Raw genomic sequence first — 26,821 nt, 5'->3', positions numbered from 1 at the left:
TGCCCTTTTTTTCCTTTTTACAGATCTATAAAGCAGTCAAGCAAACAGGAATTGTATTTAAATGTTTAATAGGTACGTAACTTTGTAACTTTTAGTCAATACATCATCAATCCTTCTTCCAAAATGTGTTTTTGTCTTACCCTGATTGTCCAATTGTCTGATAATCTCATCGTTTTGTTTGTTGTTTTTTTTGTTAATAATGAGGCACAATTCATACTTAGTGACTCCCTCTATATCTGTGTTCATATCTATGGAAGTATAACTGCGTCTGTCCAAACACACGTGTGGAATTCATTCTTAACTAGCTTGTTGAGTAATATCTGACGTGAGCGTAGGCTACTATCATTAGATACAGGTAATATACAGTCATATACTCTGAAGTGTGCACATCAGCTCCGATAAGAGTCACTCTTAACGGTTAATTTTTAGCAGTTTTAAAGCAACGTTTACTGCAAGATATGATTGAGTTTTGTTTGGGTAAAAGGTTAACTATTTTCAGGCCCTTCTGAAGGTTTATAAACACAGTAAATCTGGGCCGAGCAGAGGATTACAGCGTTTCTCTTCTCAAATGTACACTTTTCCAGCTGTTTACTCTTTAGCTATATGGCTTGTGCTGAATGTTTAGGATCAATTCAGATTGAATCTGAGTTCAGTTTATGAGATTTCTCCTGCCCATCTTTCCTGCACTCTTGGAAAAAAAGGTACAGTGCAGTTATATATAAAACCCTAGGGTTGACTCAATTTAAAAATAACCTCTTTGCCTTTATTATGGCAAAATACGTTCATGTTTAACGGTAATTTCAGTTTTTTTCCCCCGAGTGATTAAGTATGTGTACGAGTGGTTTAATTCATAAAATTTAATTCAGATAAAAAATGAACAACAAAATAAATCAATTAAAACTACATCCATATTCCATAAAATGATCCCATGATGGAACCCCTAAAGGTTCTATATATGAAGTGCCTGACGGAACCCTTTAAGGTTCCATATAGAACCTTTTCTTCTAAGAGTGTGTAAAGATAGGCCAAAATCGAGTACTTCCCTACTACAGTATCTACAGTAGAAAAACAGAATGCCAAAAGAGTAGTATGTCCGAATACACAGTAGGCAAAAAGTCTCCAGATGATCTACTTCTTCTGCCGAGATCCTGAAGTGTGCTTTCGATGGACACTTTACTATTCCATGAGGCCACGGGAGGGGATTTATGAATGGAGGTGACAGGTCACATGACAGTGACAACATGGTTCAAATGTAGGACCTACTCATGCAATGTCATAGGCATGGATACTTTCTCACTTCTCTGTTTTTTATACATTTTCTTCTCCCATGTTCAAATCATTCTATAAGTAAAGCATTTATTTACCAGTAATGGCAGAATACAGGATAAATATTCATAATGTTCTGATCCAGTCTGACTTCTGACCTGTAATGCTGCCTGAATCATAATCATACACTGTTCACTCGTTGGCCAGAGGAGAACTGAGCGACTGAGTCTGGGTTCTCTCAAGGTTTATTTCTCCATTCTGTCACTGATGGGGTTTGGGTTCCTGCCACTGTTGCCTTGGCTTTTGGCTTGCTTAGTTGAGGACATTTAATTTAATATTCAACAATATTATTGATCTCCTGCAATGACACCATTATATGAGAACTGAGCTGAGCTGGACGATGACATCACGGTTTTCTCCAGAGCGACTAGATATATATAAATATAAATTAACTAAATTAATAACTTTTTTAAAACAGAAATGAACCATCACTGAACTTACTTAAGCTGGACTGTGACGCTATTTTCTTCTGGAAACAAACTTTGTTGCATTATTTCCCTGTTATCTTTGATATATAAATAAAGGTGACTTGACTTATATTTGCTGAAGAACATGTTCATGTTTGTCTGAAAATCATTAAATTCTTCAGATGTGCAAGAGGATCTGAGCAGTCACATGGTGTGATGTGCTTCCCTCCGTCCACATGTGTGTGTGATACGACCCCTCTCGCCCGCACATAACTCTTTCTTTCTATCATAAGTAAAGTATGGTGTGACTCAAGGCTCTGTTTTAGGTCCTCTGTTGTTCTCCTTGTACACACAGACACACTCTATAAAGTCGCCTTATCTGTTAGTTCAACTTTTAATGCCATAGTCATAGTCTGTGCCAAAATAATTATGCTAATAATAATAAGAGAATAATAAGAGAATAATAAACTCTTTCTTTAGGTCTCCTCGATTTCATGTCAAATCACATGAGGTAAAAACACACCGGCAAAACATTTCACAAACGTATTGATCGCTGGTTACATCACTGCCAGGATGAATTCAACAAAGGACTCATTGAACAGACAAAACCTGAAAAGTTAATCATCAACTAGTGTATTTGTTTAAGCATTAGACGTGTCTCTCACAGCACATCCAGATCGATACTCTCGCTGGACGGGGATTCAACTTCAGTTTTTGTATGCATGTTACAGTAGCTGCCGTATTGGATTGAATGTGCACTTTTTAAAACTATATATTTTTAAAAACTATACATGCAGATAATATCATTTTAATAAAATTAAGAGATAAAAAACATTTTAAAAACAGTTTCTATAGACATTTTATTAAAGTATAGTTTAGTTTACCTTGCTTGTCAGTACATTCAGCGGGACACTTTAACCTTAAAAATAGAAGTAATTATGAATTTATACATATAAAGACATACCTTAAGTCTGACTTAAAAACACTCTAAAGTTAAGCTAATTCTATAATATAAATTTAAACTCTAATACATTTTCATTTAGTGTCTGAAAACATTATATCCAGTACATTATTTTAAAGTGTATCATTTACATAGTAAATACTCTAACACTTTATCATATTCTACATCCCTTAATCCACATCCATATTAATAAACAGTAATTAGGAGTTTATTGAGGAAAAAGTCTTAGAATTAGAATTAGACCCTGAACTAAAGTGTGACCAATTAAAAGTGTGCAAGTGTACTTCTTTTTCACAAAAGGAATCCAGTCAATGATAAAGTAAGGAAAACATAGTTTTAAATGCCAAAGCCCATGTTAAGCTCCTGTTGGCATAAAAGCGGGAATTTCCTTCCTGTCCACTACAGACAAATGCCCCGTGTCACTTCCTGTGCAAGAGCTGTCACTTCCTGTGCAAGTGCTGACACATTCCTGGCCCTGTGGAGATAAAGCAGCTCAACTGAAGGATCAGACGGACAAATATTAAGCAAGAAAAACAAAGCCTCAAGCTCGCATTAGCATTAGCATAGTAACTGTAAATCCTCTAGACGCAGTTTGATTGAGAAACGCATAATTCTAACTCATGATAAAAATAAATTACATAATGCATCAATGCATTGTTCTGATAGTCTCCATCACATCTTTATGCCAAAAGTCTAAGGTCTGCAGGTAATAACCCAGGACTGTGGGCTCTAAACAGCATCCTATCCCAGCGTGAAAGATCACATGGGTGGAGGAGGGGTTCAGCAAACAACACTATCTAGTGTAAGCACAGTACCTGGCACCACACGGCACCCACAGACACAAGTAATCACCACACCATTATTCACAGCTAGAAATATCACCACATCAAACCAGTATAGATAGTGTTTTTGTGCTTTGTGCTAAGAGTAATACTTGTCTTGTCTGAAAAACACTAATAACATAAGAGAGTAATGAAGAAGAGCTACAAAATAACTGTAAATGCTGAATTCGATTTTTATCTTATTAACTCATTTAAATCTAATCCATAACTAATGAATGATGGACGTATAAAATTAAAAGCTATTTTGCATTATAAACGTGAGAAAATTCAGTATTCCCCTCATCCATAAATAAATGTATGACCTTTATCCTTTTGTATAATTACTATCATATTTTGTTTATTACTCTGGACTATTATTTAATGTACGTATTCATATTTATCTATGAACATTCACCTTTGTACCATGAGGTTGCTCCAGAGGCCCTGTCCATAAGTGTATTTCTGTCTATTTAATTACTGAATCTTATATGTATCCCTTTTATCCTAGTGTCTTGGTAATATGAGGAAGTGTACACTGAGAATATCTGTGCTGCTCAGGAGAAAGTAATAACTGAACAGAGAGGATTCATCATGTCCAGAATTGAAACCCACAAGCTTTGTGTTGCCAGCCCAGTTACTGGTCAGCTCATACTGTATTACTGTATTAGCTGTAGCTGGGAGTCACTGTGGCTTAGCTCAATGGAAGTGTAGTATAAACCTAGCTAACATCAGGATGGGTTTCCATTTTAAATATATAAATATAGTTAAACAATTGAGGTATGAGAATTATTTTGGCATGGACTATGACTAGACTATGGCAATAAAAGTTGAACTAACAGATAAGACGACTTTAGAGAGTGTGTCTGTGTGTACAAGGAGAACAACAGAGGACCTAAAACAGAGCCTTGAGTCACACCATACTTTACTTATGTTAGGTTTAACATATCTATTTACACTAAGTGCTAGCAAACTGACTGGTATAGGAAGCAATTTAGGCTAATTTCCGTTTATAATTATGGCAAGATAATTCTCCAGACGGTATATTAGAATGTCTTAATCACTAGGGTCTAATAGATTCAATCATGATTGTCATTTATAACTCTAAAAAATGTTGTGTTGTGGTTTCTTTATAAGCGGTTTAACAACTGCCATTTGGACGGTTCTTGGCAAATATCCTAATGATAGGGATTTAATAATACTGAGAAGGGCTTTCACAACTTCAGAAACACCTCTTACTGCAGCTTTGTGTGTATAATAGAGTCTAGCACATCCTGATGTATAATAGTGAAGTGGCAAATTCAGTTGCAAATCATTGTGTTTTCTAAAGCACTTTAAACCGGTGGGTTGTTCACAGGTCTTTTGAAAGGGTCAAAAAAAAAAAAAAAACTCAAAACAAAAACAATGCTAAATGCAAATGCTACTAACCATCCCATTGCAAATCAGGTTTATTAGCAAAATGTACAGACTTTCACCTGTTTGCAATGAACAAATCAAACTAAAGTAATTGAAATAGCTCAACACAACAAATGTTTCAAGTGCTTTCCCCAAATTTAACTGAAAATGCAACTTTCAATTACTTCTGCAGTCTCAAAATGCAAAGGGGGTTGAATAATTATTGATTATTGAAAAAGCCAACTTACTGAAATACTATTTAAACTTATTATCATTCTTCTGACCCTAAATTTCTGGCTCTAACTCCTCCTAGAGCTTTAACTCTACATACTCCAAACTCGGCTAAGACCTTCAGACTGTTCTGATTCGGTGTGCTATATCTTTTCTAACTGATCGGACTTACGGTTTTCCTAAAAATGACGATTAAAACTCGGAAAAATCCCAATGACTTTCATTGCAGAATGTTCAAATTGAGCCAAGGCTACGGTGGCCCAGTAGTGCACAACACAAAACTCAAATCTAAACTCCCTGAAGCATTAGACTCAATTAAACTACCATTCTATGTACTAATAAACTTATCTATCTATCTATCTATCTATCTATCTATCTATCTATCTATCTATCTATCTATCTATCTATCTATCTAATCTTTCTATTTCTTTCTAACTAATCTTTTTCTTTTTTTCTAACTATTCTTTCTTTGTCATGATTGCAAGAGAGGAGACAATAGCAGGTACAAAGTATGTTTATTAGAAATAAACAGAGTGGTCAGAGTCACACACACGACACACTGGGGCGGGAGAGTGACACAGGGACTTCAATAGGCAACCGGCTGGTGAAGGGTGATGGTAGAAGTGACGATCCAAATCCAGGAAGATGACGAAGGTGAGTTGAGATGAAGACACGACGAAATCTCCACAGGAACATAGGTCACAGCCAAAACGGGACAGGAACAAACACTGCATACACCACAAGGTTCTGACAACAGAGGACACCAGTCACAGAGAATATAAAGTTGAATTAGATGTGAATCAGCTGGCGCTGTTGATGAGCAATGATCAGAGGACACACCCACACTGATTAACACACAACACCACAATCACACGAGACAAGGAAAAAGCAGTGAATTCATGAAACCTTGACATTCTTTCCAACTAAACTTTAAACTTCAAACTACTTTAAACTTCTTCAAACTCTCTGGTCCCGCTTTCTCAAGCCAACTTAAAGTTTGTCTCAACAAACTTTTTTTTCTAGTTTTGATTACAACTAATTGACCGTTCGCAAAGACCCGCCCCCTATAGTTGCTGTTGCTATGTCTGACAAGCCACGCCGCTCTCACGCCCCACCATGTTCTCACGCAGTGTAAAATACATCGCGGAGCAGAGAGGACACTGACAGACAGGACAGACCAGCTTACTTTGAAACAAAGTCTTAACTTTCAAATTTGGTCATTTATTAACGAAATTTAAACAATAAATAGCGTTTTGTGGCTCTTTAATGTGTCTGACTGATCACTGTAGAGCCTCAGTTAAAGCTGCTCGTGAACCGATCATCTCTTCCTTCTAGTTCATTTATAGCATCAAATAAACATGAATGAACATCAGAAGGAATGTTGTTTTAACTGCGGAAAGACGTCAGTACACGCCGTTTTTCAAGTTCTAATCCTCCAACGTTAATCTACTAACTCTCCTGACTGCTTTGTCGGACAAAAATGGCGGATTCGGCGTATGCCGGATTATGATTGGTTAGATCGCCTGTCAATCAAACTCCCTGCGAAGGGTTAAGTGTGCATATTTAGGAATAGCAAAATAAATAAAATAATACATTTTAAAAATGAACAAAAATCTTTCCCATATATTTTCTTACTGATGTCAAAGACATTTTCACTAATTCAAATCATGTTAAAATAAATGTGTACTCAGACTAATTAATGGTGCTTATATCAATGATATTAAGATATTAAGTTTGTTTTGTGGTAAACATGACAAATGTACCATTAACAAATGACATAGGACTCACCCTCAACTTGGACACTAGATAAATGAACAAGCATACAATAATGTGCAATAATTATGGTGATCATAAATGGGTTGGTCTAATGTTTTACTAGCATCATAACTGATAATAGTGGGAAAAGTTCTGTGTGTTTATGTGTGTGTCTCTTTATATCAGTTTCTATTTGACTCTCTATGTATATTTTCTCAGACAGCTAAGTAAATGTACAGGCCAAAATACATTTATCTCCTCTAATAATGTGGTGTGTTACGTCTGGTTCTCATTAACAGAACTTTGAAGTTCCTCTTTTTACGAAATGCATTTGGCTTCCACAGCTTATGAAAAATTTCTCAGTGATTTTTGCCCATACAATGAAAGTCAATGGGGTCCAAAAGAACATTTGACCGCACTGACTTCAATATTACAGACAAAAACTTTTTTTTTTTTTTTTTAAATATCTTCTGTTGTGTAAAGTAATTCAGGTTTGCAACGTGACGTGAAGATGAGTAAATGATGACAGAATTAATTTTTTTGGGTGAATTAGGGAACCCGTTCAGGGTCAGAGTAAAAAGATTTGATGTGATTTGATGATTTGGTGTTGGGTATGTATCGATTATATAATCATGGGAGTTTTGTTTCAGTGCATACTTAAGATGTGCGTCACCTGTGTCCACTGCCCCAAGTATCTGAACTATCATGGTAACTGTTGCTCTGGGCAACACACGTGTGTTTTAATAATGCACATTGATCTTTCCACTGACTTCCCTCCCACCTCTGATAAGAGTTCAGCTAAAGAGAAGTCCTTTGGACCTGTCACTCTTATCATTGGCCATTGAAGAAGACACACCCTTAAAATGGGGAATGAGAAAACTTCTGTGTGCAGGTTTGATGACGAGATGTGTGAAGTTCAGATTGTGACGCCTTGATACAGTCTATGAAATAAACTTTTATGGGCCACACTAACTTATTCTTATATAATCATATAATGTCATCAGGATACTTTTTTTAGATTCACAAAGGGGTCAAAGGAAGCATTCGACAAGACTAGAGTCATATAGTCATATATTTTATATTTTATATCAAATGCGTGTTTTGTTAAAGCAATTAGCTCCAACAGAAAACATATAACATAATAAACACAGTATTATGGACTTATTACACATTTATAAACTAAACGTTGGTAATAATAGTCTTCATCAGCTCAAGAAACAATTGCTCCGAGAAGTATTATAACATTATCACTTTCTCATGATCCAGCATGATGGTTCATTTTCAAACTAAAGCTATCCCATAATGCCTCTCAGTATCATTTTCATGTACACTGTAAAAAAAAAAGAAAAAAAAAAGGCAGCTGCCAGAAATTGACCATAAAAAATAAGATAGCAGCATTTTAGGTTTTACAGACTTAAATTTACAGTAAAAAAAACGTATTTCATTATTGGATATATTGTTAATTTACCGACATATGGAAGTACTAATATCTGTTTTGTACCATTGTAATACACTGACAACCACCAATCACAGCGGTGATGAGAGTCACATGATCAATCAAAGCTCATCACAAGCAGCTCTTCCACAAGAAAGTTAATAGTAATATAAAGAATGCACAGTGTCATTCACACAAGCACTAAACACCATCATAACACACATGACATCTTAAAAATGCAATAAACATTAATTTAACAACATAAAACCCTAATGTACATAACTGATTAGAAAAAAAACTAAGAAAAACTATGAAGTTATTTCAACAAAAATACATCAAATGTGAGGTATCAGGCAGGGAATTGTGGGAAGGTTTTTCACTGTAAATTATACGATTATTCATTATTTTTCACGTCCAAAAGCTGTAAATGTAACGGTATTTTACTGTAAAATGTACGGTTAGATCTATCACAGTTAACAGTTTTTCACCGTAGCATTTTTACAGTCTTTCGATCATTTTTGCAGTGTACATAAACACCACAAACACTGCATTCTGGACACAATTAAACAGCTCATTGTTTTAACATGAACTTGAAAGATTGTGCTGAGAGGAATGAGGAGTGAAAGAGGAAACTCCCACAAAAGCAATGCAGCGACCCTGGGAAGTGAGCCAGCCCTGCGCTGAACACTGGACACGGGACAGCCGGGATCAGGGTGTGGGTCACCGTTGTTCACCCTGACCAGAGGATATATTTAAAACAGGCATTCAGCCAATACATGCGTCATGAAGGGTCTTCCTCACACACTAGCAGTGCACAAGATCCACCTTAAAGACTCGATACATGCGGTTTCCTTTTAAAGCAGGACGTTTTGAATGCTGGTATTAATGGGAAGGACATTTTCTGAATGGACTTAAGTATGCAATGAATACTTAAGTCAGTCTTGTTTAAGATTCTTACTTGTCATCAACTTTTGTCCATTTCCTGGATGTTCTTGTCTATTAATAAATGCTCACCTTTTGATTATTATTGTTGTCTGTGTTGTTACTCATGTTTCCAACTTATTTGGGGTTTATTTTAACCCAGCAATACAGTCATTTTTAAACAATAGTTGTTGGGTCAAACATCGAACCCGATGGGTTTGTCCATATTTGACCCAGCGCTTGGGTTGCCAAAATGACCCAAACTAGGCTGTTTTTAACCCAGTATTTTTAGAGTGTGAAAAACATTTCATCCATGGAAGCTTTATATTCCACAAAAGGTTCTTTATAGTGGAAAAACTGTGAACTTTTGGTTCACAAAATCAAAAAAAAGAAGGTTATTTTAAGAACTGTTGACTTCTTCGTGGAACATGAAATGGTTCTTTCATGGCATTTCCTGCGCAAACCTTTATAGCTTTGTTAGCGCAGAGACTTCACACTGGAAACTATAAAACTTAAACTAAACATATTCTTTATTGGCCTGTAAAGTCAAAAGTCAACATTTGTCCAGGACTAATGCTCTATGAAGGCTGTCTAAGACATCTGTAGCGTCACAAGTGTTTTAACTCTGTCTGAGACTTGGTCAAGTAACTACAAGTATGCAAGATCAACAGTAGAAATGAAAATATTTCTGTCGTGGCCTCACATGTTCTCTCACGTCTAGTGTTTTCAAGTCCAAATTCTGTTCTTGGTGTGTATAAATGTAGAAAAGTCTTGTTTGTTAGCCGATTCTGAGCCGCAGAAGTGAGAAACTGTCTTTAGAATTGACAAAGTGACAGAAACTTCTGTAATATGACTGACTACTGTCGTTTATGGATAGTTAGCATCTTCATGTCACATAGGTTATGGAAAAAGCGTGGCAATACCCCATGATACAATGAAGGTATCAGATAATACCATGGTACAACTATAAAACAATAATAGCAGAATTGGACACAACCAAAAATGTGGAAGTACAGGGCAAGAAAAAAACATAGTAACGGCTAAAAGGATGTGGTACACTTTTTATATCCGTGAAAAATAAGTTAAAGTTAAAGTTAAAAAAGAGAACTTATTATGGAAATAATACACTTTAAAGGAACATACGTTGAACAGAATGTGATGATTTAAGACACTTAATAGCTTGTTATTTGCAATTAACTTAAAATGTATAGTAGTTTGAATTTATATTAAATGCAAATATCTGAAATTTAGTATGTTTTCTTGACTTAAGTAGGACTTACATCTTTATATGTATTTCATAATTACTTCTATTGACTTTGAAATGTGGTTTAAGTTACTGCTGAATGTACTGACAGGCATTTGTGATAAACTAAAATATACCTTAATTTAATTTCTGTTTAAAACTTGTCAGTCATAAATATATTTGTAATTACACATTTGTAATGAAGCAGTTATTAATATTGAATTATTTGTAATATCATATAACAGACAACAGTTAAAATTATAACCAAGTTTACATGTGCTTTAGTATGTTAGTCAACAAAATAAGTGTACTTCTTTAAAGCATGATTATTGAAACATGATTTAAAATGTACTTAAGTAACACGTTTAATGTGACATTATTACACTGCTAAAAATGCTTTTCTCACTTAGTATTTTTGTCTTGTTTCCAGTCCGAAATTTCTAAAAGTTCTTAAATCAAGATGCATATACTATAGAAGTAAAATTACATAAGATATTATATCTTGTTTTCTAAAAAAATAAAATAAAAATATATATTATTCCGATAGTCCACATTCTATTAACTATAAGAGACTTTGCAACTACATGTTAACTAACTCTCATTAGATTATTAATAGACTGTCTGCTTAATATCTGCTGACACTTTATTTTGATGGTTCCCCAACAGACTATAAGTAACTTGGAAACTACAAGTCAACTTATTCTCCTAACACCTAACCATAACCTAACAGTCTACTAATACTCTAATGTGAGTTAGTTAACATGTATTTGCAAAGTCTCTTATAGTTAATAGAATGTCTAAGTGGACTATCGAAATAAAGTGTAACCGAAATCATAATCGTAATTCAAATGGAAAACAAGAAAAATGATCGTAATTCAAATGGAAAACAAGAAAAATGATCGTAATTCAAATGGAAAACAAGAAAAATAATCGTAATTCAAATGGAAAACAAGAAAAATGATCGTAATTCTAATGACAAAACAAGAAAAATGATCGTAATTCAAATGGAAAACAAGAAAAATTATCGTAATTCAAATGAAAAACAAGAAAAATAATCGTAATTCAAATGGAAAACAAGAAAAATAATCGTAATTCTAATGAAAAAACAAGAAAAATGATCGTAATTCAAATGGAAAACAAGAAAAATAATCGTAATTCAAATGGAAAACAAGAAAAATGATCGTAATTCAAATGGAAAACAAGAGAAATTATCGTAATTCAAATGGAAAATAAGATGATTCTTCTTGCCCCATTGGCAGATCATTTTGCTTGTTTTAAGCAAAAACTTAATTTAGATTTCTTTTTTTTCTTCTTTTTTTTTTGCAATTCAGAAAACAATATATAATATCTTATGTCATTTTACTTCTCCAGTAAATTCTTCTTGATTTAAGAATTTTTAGATATTTGGACTGGAAAAATACTAAGCATTTTTAGCAGTGCACACGTTTAAAAGTGTTACTTAAGTGTGTTAAGAAACCGTGATGAACGTGACACTTTTATTTCGTTAATAATATATTATCTGCAAGTTAATACTACTGTATATTAACTACAAGATTGAAGTACACTTCATGTGCATTTCTTTTTCACATGAAATGTTTGTGAAATTTTACTGTTTTTTGGTTACACAGTATTTTAAGGTGTCATTGTTATTATATATTTAAGTACTGAGTAATATTAATTAACGACGTACTTACTATAGGGTTAGGGTAGAATTAGGATTTGTTTGAGGGTTAGTTGCATGTCATTTTGCATAATTTACTGTTATTACTGTGGTATGTACATGTAACAAGGACACTGTAAAATAAAAGTGTTACCGTTTTTTTTTTTTTTTTTACTGTGTAAAATTTGTAATTGCTATTGAGCCAGGCAGACAAAGTAACATTTCAAACCTGAAAATCTGTCTGAAAAAATGAGGAAAAAACACAATTCACGTTATTTTTTAGTCATATCAAGATGTGTGTTCATATGTGTGACTGATGCATTGTGCTTGCTAAGGTGAGGCTGCTGTGACTCAGTGCTGATAGTGTGTGTGGGGTCTGATAGAGGAGCAGGACACACCACAGTTACACATTTACAGACAGGTGCCTATAAATCCTCACACACACTCACCTGCACCAGCACAGCCACGGACGCCTCACCCGAACAAAGGACTCCATCGTCACACACACACCCGGTCCTGGACTAAACTTCACTCTGAATCATGTGTTCTGGAAACTGTGCCAAATGCCTGGGGATCACGCTCATCCCTCTGGCCATCATCTGTGTGCTCTGCAACATCCTCCTGTTCTTCCCCGGGGGGAAAGTGGTCAATCAGACCCAGGACATCACAGAAGAGGTCTTTTACCTGGGAGGAATTCTGGGATCCGGTGTGCTGGTGAGAGAAGTTTAACATCTCATGCATTTAACGTGTCAATTTATGTGCAGAAGGGTTTATGGGGGTTTTATAAATTAAATTTGCTCTGTAACTGTTTGTGTTTCACGAATGAAGCTCATTTTCTCTAAGCCTGTTGATTATTTGCGATATCGTGAGTTCTTTAAAGGGAGTGTTTTTATTTTGCTAAATGTTACACTATTTTTTTTTTTGTTTGATTTGAAGGTCTTTGATTCAATGTAGAAAAGACTTTTGAGGCAAACCCTCACATTTTAATGAATATATACCGGGATGGTCTTTGTTTAGATGATCTTCCCGGCACTGGTTTTCCTGGGCTTGAAGAACAACGACTGCTGTGGATGCTGTGGGAACGAGAGCTGCGGAAAACGGTTTGCGGTGAGAAATCTCCTCTTTAACTCGAACGCTCTTCTCTTGAGGATCAGAAATCATGTGACAAATGACATTTTCACGCCATTCATCCACACAATGGCCACATTATTCCCGCCATCTGAGAAAGGCCTTTCCGGGTTAAATATTCGGAATATGCATTTTTATTTTAATTTTTGCAACATACCGGCTATTGTTTTAAAAAAGAAACATGAATAAAATTACAGTTCCAAACATTATGGTGACATTTAAGGTAAAAAAAAATAATAAAAGTTGCTGCCTTACATTTTTAAGGTACAATCAACTTGGATATTTAAGTCATTTCAACTTAAATTACATTAAACTGACTTGAGTGAGTTGAATCTTGTATAATCTAACTTAAAACAAATAAGTTGAAAAACTTATTTTGATGAGTTAAAGCAATGTAAAAACATATGTTGTCATAACTTATTGATCATATATCGGTGTGTTTTGATCCAGATGTTCAGCTCGATCCTGTTTGCCGCGGCCGGAGCTGTCGGCGCCGCTTACTCCGTGATTATCTCATGTGTGGCCATTAATCACGGACCCAAGTGCTTCACAGCAGAAAACAGCACTGACACCGCTTACCAATTTAGCGACGGGTACGTGTTTATTTTCCAATAACGATCAAATCAGATAATAACCCAGTAGCTGTAATATAACACTGTTTTATGTCCTTCAGAAACTACCTGTCCAACCACTCGATGTGGGAGGTGTGCACGGGCCCCGGGGACATCGTCACGTGGCACCTGACCCTGTTCTGCATCCTGCTGATTACCGGCCTGGTCCAGATCGGTCTGTGCGCTTTCCAGGTGATCAACGGGCTGATCGGCACCATCTGCGGGGACTGCTGCGGCTGCTGCGCGGTACGGCCACTCTCACATCAACACCCATCAGTTCACTTCACTCACAAACAACTGAGGAAACCCAGTGCCTTCAAATTATTAAAGAAATAAACTTCATGCTTAATCGAATTTTTTTTTTTTTGTTGAAATTGTCAAGTTCAAATAACTTCATTTTTTTCAATTAAGCATTACGTTTATTTACTCAAGAAAATTGAGTAAACCCGTTGCCTTAAAATGAAGTAAATAAACTTCAAGCTTAATAAAAAAAATTAAGTAATGTGGAATTATTTAGTTCACTTAACTTAATTTTTTCACTTAAGCATTACGTTTATTTACTTAAAAATTTTGTAAACCCATTGCCTTAAAATTATTAAGTAAATAAACTTCATGCTTAATCGAAAAAATTAAGTAATGTGGAATTAAGTTCACATGACTTAATTTTTTCAATTAAGCATTATGTTTATTTACTTAAAAAATTGAGTAAACCCGTTGCCTTAAAATTATTAAGTAAATAAACTTCTTGCTTAATCAAAAAAGAAAAAAGTAATGTGGAATTGTCAAGTTCAAATAACTTAAGTTTTTTTCAATTGAGCATTACGTTTATTTAGCCTACTTAATTTTAAGGCAACGGGTTTACTCAATTTTTTTAAGTAAGTGAACTGAACACTTTTTACAGTGAGTCCACAGTTTACATCTGTATTGACAGAGAGTTAGACTGCATGATGTATGCGGATTCGTGTAGCATTCATATCTATAACATGTTTATTTGTGTTTATCTGCAGGAATAAACCACTCGGAATGGACTTGGATAAATGATTCTTCAGTACTAATCTACGAATCATAAATCATGCATTGTCAACATTTTTCACCTCATAATTTTTATCTACACTGTTCAGATGGATGGTGTTTTCTTCCGTTTGCTGTATACAACATCGCCCGATGGCTGATGGCTTATGAAGGCAACAGATATTTGATATTGGTATATGAATAGGCCTATATAGGCTACGTATGATGTATGATACAGATTTATATGAAATAGGATATTCATACAGTATATATAATAGCTATAGTGTATTTCCTATTAAAAGATATTTATTCAAACTGTAAGAGAATGTTATTTTCGTACAAGTATTTTGTCTTTTTTAATGATGAAAGGGAGCGTGCAAATATGTGAATTATTTGATTAAAAATTGAAAAACAGTTTCATTTTATCTCAGGAAATCCATTGCTATATTAGTAAAAGAATATTTGACACTTAATAAACTCTTGAATTTAAAAAAAACCTCTTTGCTGTCCTTTGCATTTTTCCATATCACTCAGCAAAAAAATAAATCTTTTTTTTGACTTCTCGCTTGAGAAAACAGGAAGCAGAAGGACAGACAGCGAGAGGATCTGGGAAGCACCGTGACAGACTCTGGAGATTTCGGGTTACTTCACAAACAACAGCTGGCCTGTTGGAGATGATTTGCGTAATTTTCATATCTAAACATGCAATAACAAGCGCAAGCAGAAACTGTACTGACACGTTTCTGATAAGAGCTCTTACGTATAGGCTATTCTCATAGGCCTGTCCAAGTTATCGAGAGAAAGTAAATGTTTGTTGTTCCGATGATGTGTTATCAGTGTGTTTATGAGGGGAATGTTATTTTATGATGGGTTTATAGGCAACAGCTCTTCACACAGGAATGATTAACTATATGTCCCATGATGCATGTTGGCTGATCCTTTATTACTGACAGATTACCCATTCACACTTTATCCGGCTTTTGTGGCAAACAAAAAGTATTATAGTTGCATGATAAATGATTTGTTTCTCGTCAAATAGCCAGACCAGCAAATATCACTTTATGTGTTTAATATGTTTAGTATGACAACAACAACATTGCGTAATTACAAGCAGCTTTAGGCTACAAAGTAATTCCCCGTGAAGCACGTGTACAGTAGTAGTGCTGTAGCAGTTGCACAGTAAAACTAACACAAACGTAAAAATAAAAGTACTTTAATAAGGCATTAGTAAAAAAGTGTTTAGCTAATTATTAACAGATCAGTAGTTTATGTACATTTAAATAGTAATTGGCCTATAAAAGAACATAATAATGTTTTTAAGTTTATATAATGATCATAATTATTTGTATTTCACTGATTTGACTCTGGACAGAAAGCTCTGACTGCTCCAGATGTTGAGGTGATGCTGAGACCCCTGCTGGACATCTGAGGGACTACAACATTAGTCTTTAAAGACCTTCTTCAAAACCGTGTTCTCAATGCATCCGCTGTAAAAAGCTGCATAAAGATCCTGATCCCTAAACCCACCCCTAAACCTACCAATCTCCACCCCCTAATCCCTAAACCCACCCCTAAACCTACCCATCTCCACCCCCTGATCCCTAAACCTACCCATCTCCACCCCCTGATCCCTAAACCCACCCCTAAACCTACCAATCTCCACCCCCTAATCCCTAAACCCACCCCTAAACCTACCCATCTCCACCCCCTGATCCCTAAACCCACCCCTAAACCTACCAATCTCCACCCCTTAAATCTGGATCCAACTCCGCCCCCTGGATCTCGTGTACTGCAGTGAGGTGCTACTGGAATATGCACCAGGGAAGACCTTAACAGTGGCCGACACACTCTCACAGAGTCCACGATAGTGCCTGGAAACAGAGACTGACACTCACTCAGACGTAGAGTGCAATATAGCAGCCTTTGTAGACGCCCCTGCCTGCAACCCCACATAGGCTTGAGGCCATAAAGACAGCAGACGACTGTAACCTACAATTGGTGTTGCAGTACATAAAGTCAGGGTGGCCAGAGTACATAGGCCATGTCCCAGCAGCAATCAGAGAGTATTTTCCCATGAAAGCTGAATTATCTGAATGCAATGGGATCGTCATCAGAGGCAGCCGTATGGTGATTCCAGATGTGCTGAGAACAGATATCCTGAACCCAATACACGATAGACACCAGGGTTTGACAAAGTGTAGAGAGCGAGCCCATGCGTCCGTATGGTGGCCCAGCATCTCATCAGCAACCCAACAAAAAGTCATCTTGAAGTTGATGACAGTGTTTGCAAGATTTGGCTGTCCATGCGGGGTCGTGTCTGACAATGGGCTTCAAATTTCATGCCAGGAATTTAAATGCTCTGTGGAACACTTGATTCTGATTGGTCAATCGCGTCATCCAGCGTTGTGTTATCCATCGGTAAAAAACTGTAAATCTGAAATCAATAATTATTTCTGTGGCGAAATGCCGTGTGATAAGTGGTATGACTATCTCTTAGATGTCCGTCTAGTTTGAACTTGTCGATTGTTAGCAACTGCTCTCTCCGCGGAAGCTTTGTGTTTAAAGAGCTACAATAATTAGACTCAGATCAATATTGTGTGTCTAATTATTTACTTACGTGGCAAGTAGCCGTGTAATAAGCGGGAGAATGTACATCCAGCCGTTTGTTATCTCAGAATAAACCAATTCAGGCTGATGCAAGGCTTTGGGGTCCTCATCACCCTGTCAGGGTTTATTCTGAGATAACAACCGGCTGAATGTACATTATCCATTATAATAAAAAAAAACACAACTGTTCATTGTTAGTTCATGTTATCTCAGTGCCATTAAATAATACATACAACTTTTAATTTTATTAATGTCTTAGTAAATGTTGAAATTAACATGAACTAATATTAATATATACCTTGGAAGTATTCTTCATTCTTAGTTCGTTAACTAATGTAATGAACTTTTATTAACAAATGGAACCTTATTTAAGTATAGGGTATATACATGTTTAAATATACTTGTATTTAAGTATATTTGTAATTACACATTTGTAATGACAAAGTTGCAATTTAGTACATTTAAAATATTCCAAGAACACACTACAGATCGGCACTGATCCTCAATAAACCCGTCTCCATACGCAAGTGATGACTCCGATCTTCAACCAGATGAACAGGATAATATTCTGAATGTTCTGATGCAATCTGACTTCTGCCCTGTAATGCTGCCTGGATCATAATCATACACTGTTCACTCGTTGACCAGAGGAGAACTGAGCGACTGAGTCTGGGTTCTCTCAAGGTTTATTTCTCCATTCTGTCACTGATGGGGTTTTGGTTCCTGCCACTGTTGCCTTGGCTTTTGGCTTGCTTAGTTGAGGACATTTAATTTAATATTCAACAATATTATTGATCTCCTGCATTGACACCATTATATGAGAACTGAACTGAGCTGGACGATGACATCACGGTTTTCCCCAGGGCGGCTATATATATATATATATAAATATAACTGAACTAAGTTAATAACTTTTTTACAACAGAAATGAACCATCACTGAACTTACTTAAGCTGGACTGTGACGCTATTTTCTTTGTTGCATTATTTTCCTGTTATCTCTGTAAAGCTGCTTTGAAACACTCTGTATTGTAAATATAACTGTATATATAAATAAAGGTGACTTGACTACAGTTAAAAATCTAATCAAATAGTTTACATATGCTTCAGTATGTTAGTCAACACATCAAAATTATTGTACTTCTTTAAAGCACAACACAAGATTATTAAAAATGCTTTAAAAGTATTTAAAATGCATGTTAAAGTAAACTTAATTTGACTATTAAGTGCACTTAAGTGTTAAATCACGAAAGTGTGTCTCTTTAAGTGCACTTAAGTGGCCTTTTATTTAGTTAATTTTACATTATCTGCAAGTAGTTTTTTAAAACACTTTTCAAGATTTTAAGTACAGCATATGGCACATTCAATACATTTAAGAGCACTTCTTTTTCACAAGAGACAAATGTCACTGAAAATGGAAAATTAATTGTTTATCCAAAGGTTTTTTACCACTCTGGCTCGTAAAGTCAAAGTCAAAGAACTGATTCATAAAGAAACACAGCTATACATCCATGCTAATAAACAATTTTATTCTTTCCTTTTTGATTTTACTGACAATTTTAGAGATTTCTTAGAGGTTACAACCACATTTCTCACGTACAGTACACCGCTATCATATTTCTGTGGTACACTGTTTTTTTTCTGAGCTTTCCAGCAACGTTCTTACAAAACCCAATGCATGCTGAAGTGTGGAGCGCTACACGACTCTGGATCAGCCGGTACACATTACACTTCAACCCATAACACAACGAAAAAACTGTTCGGTTCCCACCCACAACTTTCCAACTCTGTGGGAGATCGCATGATTCAGGTTTCGGAAAAGCAGTTTATATCATAGAAAGTAGTTAAATCTTTAAAAGGTCCCTCTGGCCACTCAAGACCAGCAGATCTCATCCTTAGTTGTCCAAAACTGAAGAAACCAACCTCTGAATGATTCTCAAGGTCACTCGGGTTCGAGAACAGCTCGTATCGGCTCTTTCGGACCCGGGACTTAACCGTTCGGTCCTTATAAAGGACGTCATGAGCTCAGTTTGACCTACAGTTACTAAAAACCAGCCCTCCGCCCAAACATCTGCACGATCCACAAATCCAACACACTTCTCAATTCATAACCCGTCTATAAAGTAACCATACACAATAAAGAAGTCATGGTGAGGTGGGTCTACACACCCCCGATGCTATGAATATCAAACAGATCAAACATGCAATACAAAAATTAGACCTGTGTAGAAAAAAAAAAAAAAAACATATTTATATGTTTATATATTGAACTGGATTTCAGCCAGGGTAATAAAATCAATAAAAAAAACATGTGTCGGCCACAACGATCATTCGAATGAAGGCAAAATGATCCGAAAATACTTAATGCGCGATATTCCCTGAAAATATTGCGGGACTAGACTAGTATTGCTGAATCCTTGGCGTATTTGTAGTGCTTTGAAATTAAAAATTCCTGAAAAAAAAAAAAAAATCTATAAACTATTTAAAAAGAAGTTCATACAGTAGCTCTTGATAAATACTAAACTGCAAACTAATTAAATGCACCAGATGTCAAGAGCACAGAGTAGAAAATAGGAATACTGTAGCAGTACGATAAAACATATATGATATGAAACGCTTCTCTACATGAGCTTCGTGAGCTTCACACAATAGCTAAACTGGAATAAAAGTAAAACACGTCTGAAATAGTTACTCGTTGGATATAATTTCACGATGTAAAGCTTTGACAGGCACACTGCTGCTGATTTGGCAAAATGTGAATTATTAAAGCAGGGTGAATCTCATGAAAACGTGAGGACCGTTATGATTTTTGAAGCTGGTTTTATACAAGCCAAAAATAGTATCACTCAATCAACCTAAATACGTTAATTTATTCCAATAAAACTAGTTTTATGGTTTAAATAAGAGAGAAAGAGCTTCTTAAGGTGGCATTTGCATGTTCCCAGTGTTTACACTGCACATCTGCATTACTGTAACACATCTGAATCTCGAGTTTGATTGTAAGTCTCATTCTCACTGATGATTCTTCTGATTAGTGTTTGGGGGAAACACGCTTAATTATCATTAGACGGCCCTGAAAATTGGCTTAATTTTCTTTAAGCGTTTACTTCTTATTTCTTATTATTGATCTAGACATGCTCTTCTGGAAGTTATTTCTGCTACAGAATAAAAATAGACAAAATGTAAGAGTTTATATCACGATTCTTTTTATCTCAGAATTGCGAGTTTATATCTTGCAGTTGCAATGAAGTGCAAGTTTATATCTCGAAATTCTCATTTCCGCAGTTCAGGTTTTTTTTGGGGTCCGTTTACACAATGATGTACTAAAAATGTAAGATTTTTCTTTTGCGTTTTTCGGTACAGACGACAACGTTGTCAAAACGATCCGTGAAAACGACTAAAAACGCTGTATTATTCATGCCAGGCCAGTAGGTGGCGACGTCACTTCGCAAAGAAACTGTCTATAGGCTGAACACGTGATACACATGCGCATGACATGTCAGCATTTTCACAAATTCACGTTTCTGTAGTTTAAATGGAGACGATAATGGTATCGTTTTCAAAGACTTGCACTTTGAAATCTGTTTTCATTCGTCTAAATGAACGGGCAAAATGAATAAAATTCGTTTTTAGTTGAAAACGGTGTCGTGTAACCTGACCTGATGCAGAATTTCAGAGAAAAAAGTCTGAATTGTGAGCTATAAACTCACATTTGCAATGAAACATACCTAATTTATTTCCCCAATGGTGGAAATAAGACTGCAAGCATTTCTTTTCGTGAGATTCACCCAGACTCTCTCTCTGTGTGTGTTAAATGTACAAACACACCGCGCCTGTTAAACATGATCCGAGAGCCCGACTCACTTACACGACACCATTAATGCGTTTCCGCTCTCAGTGTGATCCTTCTGAACACAAACACAGTCATAATCATATCTACCCAACATCAGTTACAACACAAACACGTTTGTCTTCCTCTAATGCTTTGATTGACACATGCTTGCTCATTTGTTCACAGGCTAAACACTTTGGTATTGTTCTTAGACTCGTGGTGATTTCTGACACCTAAAAAGTGAAACTAGAGGAAGAGGCTGATTGAATATATAATATAATATCTATATTTGTGTAAAACAGTCTTTAGTGTGGCGTGTGGGCCTAGAGCCAGGTGAGGTAGGGCTCGCTCTTGTTCAGGACCGACTCCACGTCGTTGAGGATGGGCATGAGGTCGGCCCCCTCCAGGGTGCCCAGGTCCACGTTGGTGCCGGGCATGGAGTCCAGGAAATCTGGGAAGCGACTCTGCTGGGGAACGCTCATACTGACCGGCACGTTCATGTTCTCACCTGCACACCGCAAGACAGGAGCTCAGTGAGCAATGCACATTCACACCTTTACACAAGCAGAAGACTAGCTAACAATGCTGAAAACAATCCTGCTCACCCACTGAACTGTACAACACTGATAATAATAATGAATGTTGATTTGATGACAACAATTTGATGACTTGAGCATCAAATCATCATATTAGAATGATTTCTGAAGGATCATGTGACACTGAAGACTGGAGTAATGATGCTGAATATTCAGCTTTGATCACAGGAATACATTACACTTTACTATGTACTCACATAGAAAACAGCTGATTTACATTGTCATAATATTTAACAATATAATTTTTTAAATCAAATAAATGCAGCTTTGGTGAGCAGAAGAGACTTCTTTTAAAAACATTAAAAATCTTACAGATCCCAAACTTTTGAACGGCAGTGTAAATATATATTGGGTAGATTAATTACACATTTGTAATAATGAAGTTGCAATTTACCAATAAATATATAAATATAATATATAACTAACTAAATAAATATATAACTGTTTTTGTATATACCAATATATTGCAATTTCCCTACATATACAGTATATATATATATTGTAACTTCATTATTACAGATGTGTAATTAAGCAGTACGTTCGGCAGTACACTACAATGAAGTTTATGAATTATGAAATTACATATAAAGTTCTACTTAAGTAGTCTTATTTTTTTACGTTTTATTTGACTATTTTTCATTTAAAATCATGCAAATATCATTCAATTAAGTTTTTAGAATTACATTACATCCAGTTCACACTTAGGTATATTCTTCTGAAGTATATCATTTCCGTAATAAGTACTCTGAAGTATGAGATGATAAATACAAACAATGAGAAATACAAAATGTAGTAATGAAGTAGTAATGAAAATGAGATGAAGATTTGCTCAGCTGTCATGAAAATAATGTCACAGCGCAGTGCGAAATGCGTCACCTGTGTCCATCTCCTCCATGTTGTTCAGGAAGTCCTCAGGAGTGGTGGGAATACTGTAGCATCCCAGTCCGAGTCCACTGTCCGTGCTCTGCTCTCGGGAGTGATACGGCCCACTGCACACACACACACACACACTCTTTAACACAGCGTCACACAGGAGAAGCTCATCTCCACAGGAGAGGGTGAGGAGGACACCTGCCTGTTGAGGAAGGGGTCCGAGCTGTTGGTGGGCATGCTGGCCTGTGTCATGACCGGAGAGCTGATGGCTGGAGCCACGGGGGCCATGTTATCAGAGTCCATGGGCAGCTGTCGGAGCGCCACCTCCTGGAGAAACACACACACACACTGTAACCCTGACAAACACTAACATGAGGAACTCAAACACTGAGAGGAAGAGCTAACATTTACAATCTGTGCTCATAAAACTGCTTTACTGCTTGTATTATAATTAACTAAATATACCTTGTATTTCCAGTTATTAATGCTGGTGTGAGTCTCAGGAACATAGAAAGGTTGAATGTAATTCATTATATAATACATCCAACAACAACTAGTTAAATCTACATAAAATCACAGTTGTTAAAAACATTTATGTGTATATTGGTAGTAGCTACTGTATATTGTGGAGCAATTAAGTCTTTAATATTTTCCTATTCATATGAAAATATGAATATGACAATATTAAATACAATAGACAGTGTATCAATACATCCTACTATAAATTTTATATACACACACAAACTCACTTGCGCTCAAACTACTCGTTTAGTTTAGCCAAGGCAACATTTACAATTTTTGTTTGTTGAAATACCAAAAGCACTAAACATAAAACTGAAATAAAAAGTATTACAAATTAATATTAGAAATATATATATATATACACACACACACACACATATACACATATATACATAGATGCATACATACACATCTATATATATATATATATATATATATATATATATTATACATTTGTTAGTAATACTTAACAGTAGTTTGTGCTTTTTATGTTACTTATTTTTGCATGCATAATTCTTTATTGTAAAAAACTAAGCAAAAGCTTCATACAGTTGCCGTGCCAATAGCCAAAACACAAGATGTAAGCAACATGTTATCATGACTTTACCATGAATTATCCAAATTTACTTTATTGCCATGACAACATAACAGGTAAACCCATAAGGTGACTGGATTATTTGAGCTTTAAATTGTTTAAATCCTTTTTTACAGTTTAAACAATGAGTTTTATCTGAGGAATTAGTGTAAATGCTTTCATAAAACGATAATCTTCACAGTGAAGCGTTTAAGTGCACTGGTCAGAGCTCAGGCTGTTTATATATAGAGATTCAGGGTGGAGTGCTTTTGCAAAAACAGCTGCAGGAATCCAGTCCAGCGGAGCCGTGGAACACATCCAGGACCAGAAACCAGTGCCCGACGAGTCCACAAACATGCAAACTGCCTGTGTTCTCACACAGAAAGCATGTCCATGATCAGAAACTGAGTGGATAGAGCCAGGACTGTTGAATGTAAACACATGCTGTGTGAGGTCTGTCTGCTGCTTTACTCGTGCTCGTTTCAATCATTCCTATAAACCTGAGCTTGAGTTATGATGCGGCCCGAGCGCGTGCACCACTAGGGGGCGTCAAAGTTCACATCTCTCTAAGCTGACCCTGGTGTTTAGTCTGAGAGTCATATTTCAACCCCCATTTCACCCTTTTGGAAAAAACACTTCTTATCAAAGACTATAGAATTACATAAGACGCGTCACTCGTATGGGTTTGAATGGGGAAAAGTGCAATGCTCAATATGACGGAATAAGTCCCGCCTTCTAAATAAGAGCCAATCGCTGATTGGGGAAAGTCATCGCATCACTGCAGTCAGACCTGCATTTCCACTGCACATGCTTGATATAGCCAGAAAAATGTTGTTTTCTGCCATTATTTGAGCGTTTAGAAACAAAATGTATGAGACAGTTGCAGTCAGATTTCATTGGTGATTTCAAATATGAAATTTATTCGTAAGCTTGGCGAACAGTTTGAGAATTTGATGTTTCCCCATTCAAAAAGACATGAGGCGCTTCAAAGATGGCCGACGAGTGACATGACTTGTCTTAAAGGGATTTTGCTTCTTATACAATGTAAAAAATGATAAGATCAATAAGTCTTTGAAGTGTTTAAAAGTGTTTTTAAATGACTGTACCATCAAAATAATGCAAGCAATTTCACATTTTTATAAGTTATACAAGAATATAATTTAAGTTGAAACGACTTATATGGGGAAATTGATTATACTTACAACTGAATTGAAGTTTTGCCCCGGTTTCACAGACAAGGCTTAAGCCTAGTCTCAGACTAAATGCATGTTTAAGCGGTTTTACCTGAAAGCAACTTGCAATGATACATCTTAAAATCTGTCCGTGTCATTGTTTTGTCTCATGTACATGTTTTGTTTCAAAAGCCCTAATTGATCTAAGGCCTAATCCTGGCTTAATCTAAGCCCCGTCTGTGAAACCAGCGGCCGGTTGCATAAACATAGCCATTATGTTAAGACCGTGTCTTAAGTTCAAGTATGACTCACTCGCAGTTAGTCAGGGGCAGTCAGTCTTAGTTTTCGTTATCAAATTAGGCAAATCTACGTTTTTATGTAACTGATTCAAAAAAGCTATGCACATGTCTAACTTATGAATTGATGTCTAACTTGTAAGACTAGTCTTAGAGGTTTATGCAACCTGATGCAGGCCTTTAACATTCACATTTCCTTCACGTTTATATAATCCGTTTCACTAAAACCGGCCCCTCCGAGAGCTCAGGTGACACCTGGTGGGGTTTGAGGCATCCAGAGGAATACACAGGTCACACAGCACTGTGAAGAGAGGACTGTTACTTGTGTCCAGCAGACACTCACCTGTCTCAGGAGCTCCTCCTGTCTCCTCTGGATGCGCTCTCGCTCCATCTGGATGCGCTGGAGCCTCATCTTCTGCTGGTGCTGCTGGGCACTCATGTTCATCATGGGCTGAGAGCTCTGCTGCTGCTGGGAGCCCTGGGCCTGGACCTGAGCCTGAGCCTGAGCCTGAGCCTGAGCCTGAGCCTGAGCCTGAGCTTGAGCTTGGGCCTGAGCCTGAGCCTGCTGCTGCTGGAGGTGCTGCTGATGGGCCTGCTGGCTGAGCACTGCAACACACACACACACACTTCACTGAGCATCTGACGCATACTGAGCACAACGTTCTTCACTGACAAGCTCTAAGCGGATCGTCGTTTACAAGGAATCAGGCGTCTACAATGAGTGACTGTGAGGGAGCCTTTTTTGCCTTGGTCTTGCTTAGTTGAGGACATTTCATATAATATTCAACAATATTATTGATCTCCTGCATTGACACCATTATATGAGAACTGAACTGAGCTGGACGATGACATCACGGTTTACTCCAGAGCGGCTATATATATATATAAATGAACTAAATTAATAACTTTTTACAGAAATGAACCATCACTGAACTTACTTAAGCTGGACTGTGACATTATTTTCTTCTGGAAACAAACTTTGTTGCATTATTTTCATGTTATCTCTGTAAAGCTGCTTTGATGCAATCTGTGTTGTTAAAAGCGCTGTATAAATAAAGCTGACTTGACTTGTCTCGGTGAGGGATACTTTATATTCTTAGTTATAGTTGCGAAATAATAAGTACTTAGTACTTTTTCTGAAGTCTAGACACATTGTTACTTCATTGTTCTTCTGTGAGCAGGAGGAATTTAAACAGTTAAACACTGAAGAAAACTGGCTTCACTGTCACCACCGACTACAGGCAAGTCACATACGTCCAATTATAATGTTAGCTGTACAAAAACAAGACAGAAAGTAGTTCTCATGACCAGGGCTTGACATGAACTGTTGGCTAGTGGTTTTCCAGAGCTGCTACACAGCATTTTCACTGCCCACAAATCTGTTGTTGGGAAATTATGATTTATTAGGGGTGTGCCGAAACACTTAGCTCAGGAGACGAGACCATACA

General features: G+C 36.4%; 2 protein-coding genes across 3 annotated transcripts in view; one reads left to right on the top strand and one right to left on the bottom strand.

The window, feature by feature from the left end:
- The first annotated feature begins 12,610 nt into the window (after positions 1-12,610).
- tm4sf4 (transmembrane 4 L six family member 4) lies at positions 12,611-15,390 on the top strand. Its single transcript, XM_084116071.1, has 5 exons — positions 12,611-12,866; positions 13,170-13,259; positions 13,731-13,873; positions 13,954-14,137; positions 14,899-15,390. The coding sequence occupies exons 1-5, from the start codon at positions 12,693-12,695 to the stop codon at positions 14,902-14,904; spliced, it is 597 nt and encodes a 198-aa protein (XP_083972197.1). The 5' UTR covers positions 12,611-12,692; the 3' UTR covers positions 14,905-15,390.
- A 3,630-nt stretch (positions 15,391-19,020) lies between these two features.
- Positions 19,021-26,821, bottom strand: part of wwtr1 (WW domain containing transcription regulator 1) — a 49,700-nt gene continuing 41,899 nt past the window's right edge. Inside the window, exons 3-6 of one of the 2 annotated variants that reach the window (XM_084116674.1) lie at positions 25,717-25,979; positions 23,012-23,136; positions 22,813-22,925; positions 19,021-21,848 (exon numbers count right to left, since the gene is read on the bottom strand). In XM_084116674.1, coding sequence (XP_083972800.1) covers positions 21,664-21,848; positions 22,813-22,925; positions 23,012-23,136; positions 25,717-25,979 — 686 coding nt within the window. In that variant the 3' untranslated portion in view covers positions 19,021-21,663. The remainder of the gene's footprint in view (positions 21,849-22,812; positions 22,926-23,011; positions 23,137-25,716; positions 25,980-26,821) is intronic. The other variant, XM_084116675.1, reaches the window with a different exon arrangement.

Source organism: Abramis brama, assembly GCF_963993115.1.
Source record: "Abramis brama genome assembly, chromosome: 6".
In the NCBI taxonomy this organism is placed as follows: domain Eukaryota; kingdom Metazoa; phylum Chordata; class Actinopteri; order Cypriniformes; family Leuciscidae; genus Abramis; species Abramis brama.
This window is presented reverse-complemented; position numbering and strand designations above follow the sequence as displayed.